At 40.4% G+C, this 14,685-nt stretch overlaps 1 protein-coding gene across 1 annotated transcript in view; it reads right to left on the reverse strand.

Moving 5' to 3' along the window:
• The window catches only part of CDKAL1 (CDK5 regulatory subunit associated protein 1 like 1), a 621,394-nt gene that overhangs the window by 255,139 nt on the left and 351,570 nt on the right, over window positions 1-14,685 (reverse strand). Inside the window, exon 11 of the mRNA XM_036255396.1 lies at window positions 4,410-4,576. Within this exon, the coding sequence (XP_036111289.1) occupies window positions 4,410-4,576 (167 nt within the window). The remainder of the gene's footprint in view (window positions 1-4,409; window positions 4,577-14,685) is intronic.

The raw sequence follows: 14,685 nt of genomic DNA on the forward strand, positions 1-14,685 counted from the left end.
CAAACAAACAGGGAAAATATCTCCTATTTGCCACTATATGAGCATTATACTAGTCAACACACATAGTAGCAATTATTAGTATATCTGATTAACTCATTATTACCAACTGTTAAAATGTGCTAAGTACGGAATGAGAACAAGTGAAAGTAAAACTTTCAGGAGTACAAAATGGCAAAAGAAAAAAAATTCCAGGCTATCCAAGAGCATCATCACCAGGGAGGAGAGAGGGGAGATGTAACGGAGGAAGCATCCAAGGGACCCTGTGTGTCACACAAAGAGCTTATCGTCAGCCTAGGGTAATGGAGAGGCGTCACAGGCTTTAAAATGAGGTGAAATATTTTCATCTATTATTTGACCTATTGTTTCTACTTTATGCCCAAATTTAACATTATTATGTTTCTTCAATTCCAGGGCGTTCTTCATATGTACTTGAGATATATCTGCCAGCTATATAGTCATTTGAAATGAGCTCCGTATTGTTTCACACAGTGTATGTGTTATAGGTGTTCCAGACACTTGACTACTTGCCTGCCTGTTAGGGATTAAGAATTCTCCCTCTTCCATTTATTCACTACACATTTACTTAATACATACTATATAACATGCCACATATAACACTAGACTCTTGATAAAACTTTAGAAGTGCATCCTATATATACAAATAATATGCCTAGCACTATAAGATGTACCTTCTGTTCATATAAATTAGTTTCATAAAATGTATTATCAATAGATCTATTTTTCCACACCACTCTTTTAGATGGTGATAGAAACTTTGGTATTTTTCTTTAAATGATTACCCCTTTAAACTGGTCAATAAAAAATAAAAAAAATTTAAGCTGGTAAAAGGGTTTCAAAAACACGGAGAGTTCGGCGAGCGGGAAGCGAACAGAATGAAGCAGGAACGGCCCAGCGAAGTGCCCTATCATTAAAGTCTGCAGCACGAAGCACCTTCCGGAAACACGAGAAGGCTGGATGCCACCGACATAACTCTCCAGGAAGCCTCCCTGTAAGGGTATCAATGCATCACAGCAGTTATTTCAAAAGTGGGTTCCTTCTCTCCCTACAGTTTAAAATCATCACCGCCTGTCCTTCACTGGGGTCATTTCGGGGTTGTTTTCATCTTTGCTCCTGTTTTTCTCTTTTTCTTATCGGTGAACTCTCTTCAGCACTCTTTAGATAAGCCAAGTAATTTCTTTAGAGTGGGCTAGGACTGGCAAGAAGAAAAAGGGGAAGATAACGTACGGGTGGGTGCGAGCCTAGGCTCCCAGGCTTGGGCTCCCTTCCCTGATGTCCTTTGCTCACTGGGAGGCAGTGAGGCCTCTGGGGATTGGTGACCTGTCCCACTCCATCAGAATGCGTCTGTGGAACCCTAAAAACTCTGGGCTCTTCCAGTCAGTGGGGGAGGAGAGCGGCCAAGGTGTGAAGATTTTGTCAAGGTGGCAAAATACTTTTTTTTTTAAATCCTTATCCGAGAACATTTTTGGATTTATCTTCAGATAGAGCGGGAGGGTGAGAGGGAGAAAGAGAGAGAGAGAAACATTGATGTGAGAGAGACACATGGAGTGGCTGCCTCCCACATGACCCCAACTGGGGCAGGGGACAAAGTGCAACTGAGGTACGTGCCCTTAGCGGGAACCAAACCCGGGGCTCTCCGGTCCACAGGCCGAGGCTCTGATCACTGAGCAACCGGCCAGGGTGCAAAAGACTTTTAAAAGCTCTTACTTCTGCCCTAGCCAGTTTGGCTCAGCAGCTGGAGCGCTAGCCCCCAGACCAAAGGGTTTTGAGTTCGATTCTGAGGTCTCTCACCTTGATGTTTCTGTTTCTCCCTCTCTCTATGCCATCTCTCTAAAAACTAAAAATAAAAAAATGGAAAAATATCCTCAGGTGAGGATTAACAAAAAAGAAATTATAGCGCTCACTTCCGAGTGGCATGCGTCTTTTATTCTTGCACACCTTCACCTGCTTCACTCTGGGCTTCCCCTGGGTGGCTTTCTCCCTGCTGTGGCACAGCTTCTCCGGAGCAAACTCTCACCCTGGAAGCTCGGTTACTTCGTCATCTTCTGTGGCCCCTTCTGGCCAGAATGTTAAGACCTCAAAGACTATAGAGTGGGCTCTACAATGTATTTTATGAAGACTCTTCTTTCACTCAATTTTTTATCCACTCGTTTATTGATCCATTCCTGGGTGGGGTAGAAGCAGAGCTGGGTGGGACAAGGTCCTTGTCCCAGGCAAATGACAACATTGGAGGAAAGGCCAACATTATAAATATCTTACAGCAAGAATTTTAAAAAGGTAATGTCAACGGCAATCAGAGCTGATCGCGCTAACCACAGTCTATGAATTAAACATCTGGTGTTTTTCCAGGTAAAATGTAAAACTGTAGTTATCATCTCCTGTTGATTTTTTGAGATACTCTCCTGGAGCCTCTATTCAGAGGTCAACAGCTAGCACTGCTTTAGGTGCTGAGCTTTAGGATTTGTTATAAATATGCTATTAGTTTCTGCACTCTTACAATTAATTAAACTGCTGGATTTATTCCAAGAGGTATTTGGTTAGTCATCTCAGAGCTGGTAAAATATTTTTTCCCCTGTGTTTACTCCTTACCTGAACGTCTCTGACTCTCCTACTACAGTTCTCTTGATCCCCGACAAAACTGTTTATTGACTATATATTGGTAGGGCTTAATTCCCTGCCTACCCACCACATATCTAGCTCATGTCCTGGGATTCATGATGTATGTCTCATTTCTACTGCAAACACAGTAAGACTACAGTAGTCTCAGCGTATTTGATTTTTAGAGATAATCACTTGCTTTTCAAGTGTGAAATCAAAGAGTAAAGTAAAAATTGACAAGCCTGCAACTTATTTTTATTTTTATTTATTTATTTTTTATTATTATTATTATTTTTTATCCTCACCCGAGGACATTTCCCCATTTTTTGTACAGATAGAGTGGGAGGGAGAGAGAGGAAGAGACAGAGAGAGAGAAACATCGATGTGAAAGGGACACATCGAGTGGCTGCCACCGCACGACCAACCAGGGCCGGGGACAAACTGCAACCGAAGTACGTGCCCTTAGCGGGAACCGAACCCAGGTCTCTCTGGACCGCAGGCCGACGCTCTAACCGCTGAGCCAAACCGGCCAGGGCCTGCAACTTATTTTTAAATAGCAAATCATAATTGCCCCCCACTGTCCAAAGTGCCAAAGTTAACATATAAATCATATACTTTTATTTAAAAATCTGGCTAGGAAAATGTAAATAACAAAACTGAAATTGCTAAATTTCTTCATGACATATTTATAATTAACAATCAGATTGCTATCAACTCTGTTTTCAGAATTTCTAAACTACATTGTTGATATTAGGGAGGCTTTCAAGCAACAACCTTAACAAGTATAGGTCTCAAATCAAATCAACAGAAACAACCTTTGAATATTCATTTGCATTTATGCATTAAATTTCAGCAACTACACTCACTCTTAAATTTGGGGAATGTTATTTTTCTGCATAAACTAACTGCGAAGCATACAGCTGATTAAAAATATGTGACTTGTTTTTATACTTTGCAAATGACTTTCCAACAGCACTTATTAAATTTCTTATCCATAACTGTAGGCCTAATAGAATTATTTTATTCTGTACATTATAGTTATGATCCTAGCATGCGCTTGCTCATTTAAGTGACCGCTCCCTGTCCATAGTCACTGCTCCTGTTTATTGTGGCATTTGCCATCGGGTACCACGGTTACTTGTGCACACGTCCATTGTTCTAGTTTAATGGTAAGCTTCTTGAAGGGAGGCATCCTGATCCATGGAAGGTGTAAAAATAAAATCAGGGATCTCACATTATTACAACTCCCCTTTTCACACTGATTCCAAGAGAAGCAAATGGAAGACTACCAACCTCCGTGTCTCTCTGATTCCATTCACCCCTCCCCCACCTGTCTTTTGACAGAGGGATAAAATTTCTAACATCCTCAAACTTACAGCACAGTATCCTTGCTGACAGGGCCAACAGCCAGCGCGGAGGTAACGCGAGGTTCACTGATGGCTGTAAAATTACTGCATCTTTTAGCAGCCCTGAACTAGACAAGGCTTTAAATGGAGGGACTGAGGCAAATGTATGCAACTGAGGGCTGCAGAAAAGAAACAAAGAACTGGGACAAGATGGCAAGTACTGGAAAAGCTGGGCAACGGTAACGAACGGTGAGGATGCAAAACAAGACGTGCAGATGGACAAAGAAGGGAATTGAAACTCTCGGTCCACTCCTGGTGACGTGGGACCACACACACAAAAGAGGTGGAAGTGGTTTTAAACGCAGCTCATGTGGTGATGCGGAGGCTGCCACCCTGTGGGGGTGGGCTTGTGTCGTGGCAGCATGGAAAGGGGGTGCCTTTCCTTACCTCCAGGTGCTCTAAGATATAGGGCGGATTCGTCATGCCAAGCCTCAGCATCGCTCCCTCGGGAATCACTTCGACCAGTTTCCACAGCAGTGCGGGGAGATCAGTGCCAATATCTCTGCCATACGCTCCCGTGTCTTCACTGGTCAACCATATCTCACACACACCCTCTGTGAATCAAAGGAGATAATTAACAAATCTGTCGCAGAGCTGTTGCCTTCGACATACAGCTGCTCACTCTTTAATGCACCATTTCTCAGCATTAGTATGCGGGCGGCCTGGGTATTCAATTGCAGAGAAAAAGCAGCTTATCCCATGGTGGCACTGGGTTATTAAGTTCATTTTATGAACAGCAGAGAGTGACAGAACGCTGTAAATTATCAGTGCATCCTATGGAGTGATTAACATTCAGCGCCGATCAGTTCAACCGTGTTTTCTCAGAAGCACTTGGGCTAAGCGGTAGTCCCATCCCGGAGAATACCTGTTTTACTGAACACCCCGAGCCCCGGAACTGACCGCTCCCTCTACAGAATAGGTACGATTAGCACTTAACTCACCAATTGGTCTGTCACCAACCCAAGGAAAATTGTTGAGTGTGGTTAAGGTTTAACTCACAAATTATTAATTATAGGATATCCATTTCTCCTGTAGTAACTACCCTCATTTGTCTTCTTCAGTCAGTTAAGAATAGAGTGTGTGGTAGGGCTTTGTTCAAACAAGTTGGTTGCTGTATAAGTGTTGGTGTTGGAAACCTGTCCGACGACAGCATGCACCCTGTTTTCCATCAATCAGACCTTAGGAAAATGTATATACATGTGTTGTTGCTATTGTTGTTATAAACAATCCTGACTTCAAATATTACAGCCTACAATGACTTCCTTCCAAAAATGGAAAGGAACAATTTTTAGATAACCTAGGATTATATTTTTTTAGCCTCGCCCGAGGTCATTTTTCCATTTTTTGTTCAGATAGAGCAGGAGGGAGAGAGAAGGAGAGAGAGAGAGAGAGAGAGAAACATCGACGTGAAGGGACACATCGAGTGGCTGCCACCCGCACGACCAACCAGGGCCGGGGACAAACTGCAACCGAAGTATGTGCCCTTAGCGGGAACCGATCCCGGGTCTCTCTGTACCGCAGGCCGACGCGCCAACCGCTGAGCCAAACCGGCCAGGGCAGATAACCTAGGATTATTTAAGATGAATAAAATAGTTAGCAAGAGCCACACAGGTTTGCATGGCGCACAGAGCTTCTGAACACACACTCCAGGAAAGGACTGGCCTCCTTTCAAAGGCCGAATGATTCGAAGAGCTCAACAGACAATATAATGGGCCCGTGACTGTGTCCACGCTGAAGTGACCTGTTGCTTCTGAAGCCCCTCAACACACCCACAAGGCACACAAAGGAAGCCTGCAGCCCGAACCAGAAGTATACGTTTCTGAAAAGAATCTTAAAATTAGAATTTTAAATTGTCTTTAAAGTTGAAGGAATAGAAGAGTTTCAAAAATATATTTAACTATCCCTTGCCAAGAGAGACAACAAATAAACCACGTGCCTTTCTGTGCGTGTGAACTGAAAAGCACGGACACAGAAGCGAACGCAGAGCTGTGCCCGCCCCTTCACGTGTCCAGAGCTGGGGAAACACACATGAAGGTCGGCGCTCCAGTCACTATTCTTTCCTTTTGAATAAGAGAGGGATTCACTTCATCAAAACACTAGCCAACCCACACAGAAACATGTCCTCTTCACCCGCTTGTCCTTCTGAGACAGGCACATCCTCACCCTCACCCTCACCTAACAACGCAGAAAACACAAGGACAGAAATAGGACCTTCGTTTCCTGAAATTAGAGTCAATGACTTAGCATAGAAAACAGGAGATAACCAAAACAACAACAACAAAAACCCTCCATTTAAGAAGTTGGAGATGTTTTTAGTATTTGAAAAGCAGTAGTGTTATGGATATGTGGGTTTTCTTAGTTTAAATGAAATATGGAGCTCCAGAAATTAATAAACCTTTGTTGAGTTGTAATCACTTCAGGAAAAAAAATTGTATACTCAAAAGAAACAGTCTATCATGTTTATAGGCTCCCTGTGTAGTCTTATAATTTTATAAATATTCTCTGCCTATGCAGTAAATATTGTTCTGTTTTAAAAAGGGGTTGCAATTAGTGGCATCATCTTTATTTTAATATCACATATGCCATCTGACATTGGACTCATACAACCTTTTTTTCTTTTAAATCTTATCACAAAATCCACTCCAGGAAAAGAGATGGCTAAGTAACAACATAAACAGATTTTAAAACACTCTGAAAGAGGTTATAAAAACAGGACATTATCCATGATTTTCCAGTTACTGGCATTTGAGCAACATAATATGAATATTTTAAAATGAACAGAATAATTTTAATTTATAATTTTTCCATCCAAATGGTTCCACGTTACGCCTTATGTAGAGAGAGCAAGTTCCTGGAACAGTGCCTTGCTGTTGCTAGATGAATATAGAAGGGGAAAATTCACTGTGAATAGGAATGGAAATAACATCCGAGCAGAAACAGCAGCCAGCTCTGAAGCTGCAGAGGTGGGGACCAATAGCCCCCTGGTGGGCTGAAACTTCAAATTAAATCACAGAAAGAGGAAGCAGCTGTAACACTAAATCAGCAACAACAGGAATAATGGTCTTGATGTCTCCAAGATCAAGGCTGCTAAAGTGCTCCAGATAATAGCAACCTGGCTTAAAACACCACGAAATGGGAGACCGTGTGCACAACGGGAAACCCGCGGACTTCAGGAGAGTTGTGCCTGGCCGGTTCAATCCAAAAATTTGTCAAAGATGATTTGGCTCTTAATCCATGTGAGAAAGTTTCAGATTTTTGTAAGGTTATATTTCAAGCAGGAATTCTAATGAGAGTTGATCCCTCAAACAGTTAGGATATAGAAAGTCATTTCATACTAAAGGTGAAGCTAAATATGGAACCCCCACGCCTGACATCCTTTTTCCTGGGAAGGCTTGTGATTACTCATAGGGCAGGCAGTTCCTGTCAGGTCAGCCTGCATATGAATTCACCAGGGAAACCGAAGGCTGCAGTGTGTAATCACTAATGGATACCGGGACACAGGCAGGCTTCTAGCTGCACATTTAATTGGCTATACTTATGGACAGAAGTGCTTGCCTAAACAGCTTCATTCCTTAAGGACTTCTGTTATGAGCTCTATTCCTTTGCATAGTCATTTCTTTATTCGTCCATCAGACATTTATTAGGCCTTTACCTACCATGTGCCCTGCAGCAATTCCAGCGCGAGACAGATATGGATTCATCATTAAACCTCTGTGATCTAAGACTGGCTGTTATCCAAGAGCTGGCAAGGGGACAGTGACAGACATCCTGGGAACTTCACATCCGTCCCTCACGGTGGTGGTGGAGGGGGTAGGTGTGGAAGAACACAGCCTTAGAAACCAAAATGAAGGGCCAACTAGGCAGGCTGGAAGTGGATGTGACATCAGCCCCAACGAGATAGGCCCCGTCTGCAATATAATGCGGACTTTGATTAATACATGTCAGAAAAACAAACACATGGAAATGAAAAAGAGAAGCAAGCAGGAAGAACTGAGATAAGAGAAGTGAATGCCCAGTAAAACCTCCCATGCCTGTAAAAATAAATACATGCAAAAAAAGAAAGCAGTGGAAAAATGGGAAACAAACAAAAAAAAATTCACTTTTTTTAAAGCATTCAAGGAGAAATTTTACTTTCTCTTAAAACTGTCCATCTACCTGACTTTGCTCATTTTCCTTAAATTGTTCAGTCTATCTGTCTTCTAAGGAACCTTAGGTTCATCAGATCCTCTATACTTTTGTTGTGTTAATTTTGGTAAAAAGAAAAGCAAATACTAGGAAGAAATAAAAGGCATCTTGCAAGGTAAAAAAAAAAAACAAAAAAAAACTTTAAAAAGTTTAGTTATTAGAATCCATTATCATTTTACCCACGTAATTACTGATCAGCCTATAGCTGAAACACATGACTATTTTTCCCCTGAACAGAGAGCAACCTCAACAGCTGGATTCTGATCTTTGCTCCATAGCAATTTGAGATGACAGAGGATGGAAAAAGTAGGAGACATAAAAGATAATGTTCTCAATAAAATAGTCTCACAACAAAGAACATCTTTTTTGAAAAATCAAACTTTGCCAAAACTCAATTTCAAAAGATTATGATTCACTATAATTTTCCTGTGTATGAGCTTCATTGTAATAAATTAAAATACGGGTAAAGATTGATTTCATCTGGTCTGAGAAGTGGTATTTCTCTGGTAGCTCTTGCTCTATCGTGGGGGAAAACTTTCCACCCTGATAAGTTGTTTCAAATATTCCATTATGAGTAGACTGTCTAAAAGTAAGGATTACAAAAATATGAAAACTATCAACTATGATTAATGGGATAAGTAATTAAAGAGCACTAGATGGTAAGAAAGTCTACATCAGGTAAACATAATAAAGAAAATCACCTCAGAGTCGGCTAAATCCTCTTCCTCGGAAGATGTGCTCACTCCCCTACTCCTGCCTTGGCTCCTCTGCCAGCCTTCCCTTCCTCCTCTCAACTCCGGCGCCTACTCTTTCTCCGCCATCCCATTCCAGCCCTCGTGCTCCACGTTCTTCAACGGCTAATAAGAAATATAAATTCAGTCCGGCCGGTGTGGCTCAGCGGTTGAGCGTTGACCCATGCACCAAGAGGTCACCAGTTCGATTCCCGGTCAAGGCACATGCTCAGGTTGTGGGCCAAATCCCCAGTGGGGGCGTGCAGGAGGGGGCCAATTGAAGTTTCTCTCTCTCTATCCCTCTCCCTTTCTCTCTCTCTTAAATCAATAAAAAAAAAAAAAAAAAAAAAAAAGAAATATAAATTCAATACATTATGTTTTATCTATGTGTGTGCATTAATTTCTTGGCTCTCAATTCCTGACACTTTTTTAAAGGGTCACAGTGCATATTAACTAGATTTTTACAGGCTCATTAAGAAAAAAATAATCGTAGAAAATTCAGAAATAAATAGGGCCCTTTGTTGGAACACTTGAAAGGTCATGAAAATGTGTTCAATGGAGATGTTTCTAAGTAATAATATATATAGGCAGTTTCTAGTTATTCAGCTTATTTACTTAACAGCAGATTAGACAATATAATTCCCATGGTCCCTTCTAATCCTATTACCAGACACTCAAAGGTTTTATGTTTTCCTGTTAGATAAAAAAAGAATTCAATGACAATTTTATTAAAGATATGCTCTTAAGGGGACCAACTAAGGCAATCTTTTATACAACAATGATATATCACTGATAAAAACCCAACTTATAGGCCACTGCAGAAGACCATTATTCATTACTTAATTCTTCAATTATATCATTTTGTACTACTTTTACAAACTTCAAAGAATTATTAGTGATCTAAAGTTTTTTTTAAAATATTTATTATTTTCTTTTGAATAATATTGAATTTAGGGGAAAGCTTCATGAGTCCAACCATGGCCCTGGCTGGTGTACTCAGTGGTTAGAGTGTTGGCCCTCACACCGAAGGGTCGTGGGTTTGATGGGGGGGATGTGGGAGGCAACCAATCGATGTGTCTCTGTCATATTGATGTTTCTCTCTATCTCTCCCTCCTTCCCTTCCATTCTAGCTAAAATCAATGGAAAAATATCCTCAGGTAAGGATTAACAACAACAAAAACAAGAACAGTCCTACCATGAATACCTGTCCCGCCTTTAGACTTACGTACAGCATTTTGCCACATTTGTGAGCACCCAATCTCTCCACACGCCCAGCACCTGTTGTTTTGTTTTCCCCCTGAGCGTTTTGAGAATTAGCTGCAGACATGATGACATGTTAAATCTAAATAAATCAGCATATATCTTCTAAGATCAAGAACATCCTTGCCCATAATCACAATACAATTACTGCTACTGACTATCTTTGGACAGCACTTTCAATGTAGCCAGATTGACTCAAATGTACTTCCTTGTGCAATCCACTCCAGCTCAGACCTCTGTGCTTTAGTATGTGCTGTTCCCTCTGCCTATAATGCCTTCCTCTCTTCTCTGCACAATGACTACCTCTTCCAGGAAACTTTCTTGACCACCAGACTAATTTAGATGCTCCTCTCCTGTGCTCTCAAGCATCTTGTGCAAAATTCTGTACCACAATGCATTATAATTACTGGTTTAATTGCTTATCTCCTTATATAAGATGAAAGCATCTCCCTGGCAGAGGTACAAAAACTTTAAAAAATACACATACACCTAAAAACAATTATGGTAATTAGCACAAAGGAAGCATTGTATGAATTTTGATTCCATAAACATATATATGTATGTACATGCACACACACACACAGAGTGTGCACAGGAGTACACATAAGCTCTGTATAAGCAATGAGAAAATATCAAAATGAATTTCCTTTGGGCAATACGGAAATGAGCTTGGGTGTTCTAGGTGTATTGCGTGGTCTCTTTTCACTTCTGCACAAGATTAGTGGTCTTGCTTAAGTTCCCTGTTATCCTTCAGTGGTAGCTGGAGAGCACAGCGAATGAATACAAACCATCTTTTTATTCAGAAGTCAGACTTTCCAATTACAGATAAGTTCAGATAGATCAATTACTCATAAAACAATTAGACTTTAAAATTACATTTTATGGCTTTAATAACAAGAGTGAACACAGAGACAGTATTCCCAGAGCATCCTGGCATCTGTGATTACAGTGATACAAAGAAAAATACTTGTTGGCATCACTGATAATGTTGTTGCTAAACAAAAAAACCTGTTTAAATTATTTCTTTTGAAAGGTCATAATGAGGAAGAATCCTGTTTATTTCCATAGTTCTACAAGAATATGGAAATAATGGAAAGCTCAAAACAAAACAAACAACACAAAAGGAAGACACACTTTCTGGAAACAAGGCATCTGGTTCTCCAGTGTCCAAAATCTGCAATCAGCCTCAACGAAGCAGATTAAGTTTATCCTCTGAATACCACAGTGTGTTTGTTCCATACACAGGCTGTTTTAATACCACTAGAGAAATACAACAGTGTCTATGAATGGGCCCTCTGGTGTTTCAGCGGGATGTGGGAAGAGATGCTATTTTGTCTTTAAAAAATCACAACAGGCTCAACTTCTAGCAGTCCAAACATTACAGACACAAAAGGAAGTAGGAAGAGGAAAAAAGAAAACCGCTAGATGCCTACAACGTAATACTGTAATATTGCTGATAATGGTGATAATAGAAATGTATCTAGATTCTAAGACTAACTTAGAGAGTTATAGAATAGTTTACAGGATGAAAGAAACTAAAAAAGCAAACAATTTTGCATTGTTTGGGCCACTGAACTCAGTTCAAGAACTAACAGAACTTAAATATTAAAAGAACAGAATATTTTAATGACTAGCCCTTTATGGTCCTAAAAGTATTTCTCAAAAGTGAACTCTACCAAATCTCTAGTCAAATATGACCTGAAATTCTATAGTTCCAGTTTAGGGAAATTTGACTTTCAACATAAAACTTATGCCCTGGCCAGTTTGTCTCAGTGGTTACATCAGACAGCAGACCAGTGAGTTGTGGGTTCGATTCTGGCCAAGGGGACATACCTCAGTTTCAGTTCATTCCTGGCCCTGGTGGGGGCATGAGGGAGGCAACCAGTCAATGTGGCGCTATCACATCGATGTTTCTCTCTGTCTCTCTCTCTCTCCCTCCCTCCCAACTCTATCTGATGATAAATAGAAAAAAAAGTATCCTTGGGTAAGGAATAATAAACAAACACACAAAACTTATAAGTTAATATTTAAATAGCAAATATAGGTTTTGACTTTGTAATATAGTCTCATGTTCAGCTGGAGGGTGCATCACGTATATAGATTAGTTGTCCTGATACAAACAAAGCATCCTTCAGTCCTTTACTTATTCTTCTCATAACAAGCACTTGGTGAGTATCACTATGTGCCAAGCACGTTCTAGGTCTTAGGGACAAGGTCTTGGCTCTCGTGAAATTTATTCAAGTGAGAGAGACAATAAACTAAGAGATAAATAATATATTATCAAATAAAAATAAGTACTAATAAAAGTTTTTAAAGCAGGATCAACGGAATGAGTGATGAAGTAGTTGGGGAAGGACATTGCTATTTTTTTTTTAAATAATTTTTTTTCTTGCCCTGGCCAGTTTGGCTCAGCGGTTAGAGCGTCGGCCCGTGGACCAGAGAGGCCCGGGTTCGATTCCCGCTAAGGGCACATACCTGGGTTATGGTTTGTCCCTGGCCCCAGTTGAGGTCGTGTGGGTGGCGACCACTCAATGTGTCTCTCTCATGTGGATGTTTCTCTCTCTCCCTCTCTCCCTCCCACTCTATCTCAAGATAAATGTAAAAAAAAGTCCTCAGTTGAGGATAAAAAATAATAATAATTTTTTCTTTATTGATTTGAGAGAGGAAGGGAGAGGGAGAGAAACATCGGTGAGAGAGAACATCGACTGGCCGCCCCCTGCATGCCCCCCACTGGGGATTGGGCTCACAACCTGGGCATGTGTCCTGCCGGGGAACTGAACCGGTGACCTCTTGGTGCACGGGGCCATGTTCAACCAGTAAGCCACACCAGCCGGGCAGGACATTGCTATTTCTGACAGGAAGACTTACAAGGACACGAAACCTGAATGAACCAAGGTAGCAAGCCCGTTAGACCAGTACCTGAAGGAAGAGCCTGGCAGCAGAGGGAACAGACGTGCAAAGACCCAGCATGAGCATGATTACAATTCCCAAGGAACCACAAAGAGGGCAGTGTGGTTGCGGTGAGGTGAGTAACGGGTGTTTGGAGAAAAAGAATTATAAGCTGGGAGCCAGTGGACACGTAAGTTGTTGCAAGAGGCTCATACTCAAAGAACAGAGCTCAGAGAGCAAAAATTACATGTTGATAACCTATTCACTGGCATTTGCAATGCATATGCAATATGTATATTCTACTTGCTAGTGAGAGCTTTCAATAACTCCATGTTTTAAGATACTCTCATACTTAAGCTCATGAATATTCAATAAATTTCAAAATTCTCTAATCACTAGATTTGGTATATAAAAAAGAACAGAAAAAGAAATAACAGATCATGAAAGTGTCCAGTGTTTCTAAAAGAAATTAGTTTCTTTCGAGGGAGAATTGATTATAATTGACGAAAATGAGTTAAACAAGACTAAAATATTTAAATGGAAACAAGGAAAGAAACCGGAGACCATTAACACATGGTGCCAGTCTTTTGCATCTTCTCCCTTTTCTTCTTCCTTCTTCCCACCCAACAGAACCTGAGTATTACTACTCTTGGGCCTCAACTTCTCATTTAGCAGCATTTAAGTTGACATTAAAAAACACACAAAAAAAATTTCCTACAAACTCAGAGAGTCTTCCAAGGGGTTGAACCACTACTACGACCTCTGAAGGAAGGACAAATAAGAATCAGTAAAATAGAATTCTCTATGAGGCAGGAAGAATAAAAGTCATTTTTTCTTCGTTAAGGAAAAAAGCAGTCTTACTCTCAAGAATCTACTACCCACACACCTAGTAACTATAATGACAGACAGAATAATTTAGATCAGTTTTACTGTTTAAACAACTATAACCGGCAACTGACCCAAAAGTGGGTTAGTTAAAATAGTCTTGTAAGTATAACTTGTGCCCTTTAAAATTTGAAAGTTTTATGAAACTGGTAGTTGTGCCTTGAAAAAAATCATAATAATCTGAATAGAAAGTCCTGATACATACCTGAGATATCAAGAATCTAATAATCAGCTATCTCTGTGATTTAAAATTTCTATGAACAAAGCACTACAAACACAAGTGGTACTAATAAAAGGTGATTTTAATATCTATTACAACAGAGTAACAAAAATACCAATTAACAAACTCTATAACTTGACCAAACTATGGTAATGAAAATTATATGTACCAATAGGTCTGTTTTGTGGAGCAATGTGTAATATCCAGTACAAATTAAGGACTCTGGTCATATTAATGACAACACAAAATTGTAATTGAAAGGAAATACTGTGAGGACTTCCTTTTCTACACACAAAGGATTCACTGTTAGAGGAATTGCCTTAATGCTACAAACAACAAGAAAAGTTGATTGGATTTATGAAGCCATCAGCCAAAGAGTAAGAGGCAGTGCAGGACTGTGATACTGAAGAGAAACAAACAAGGTGAACCCTATGATCACTCATCTCACCACCTGGACGCACTGTCTAGGCCACAGTGCAGAACTCGAGGACCA

Source organism: Molossus molossus, unplaced genomic scaffold (genome assembly GCF_014108415.1).
Source record: "Molossus molossus isolate mMolMol1 unplaced genomic scaffold, mMolMol1.p scaffold_m16_p_12, whole genome shotgun sequence".
NCBI lineage: Eukaryota > Metazoa > Chordata > Mammalia > Chiroptera > Molossidae > Molossus > Molossus molossus.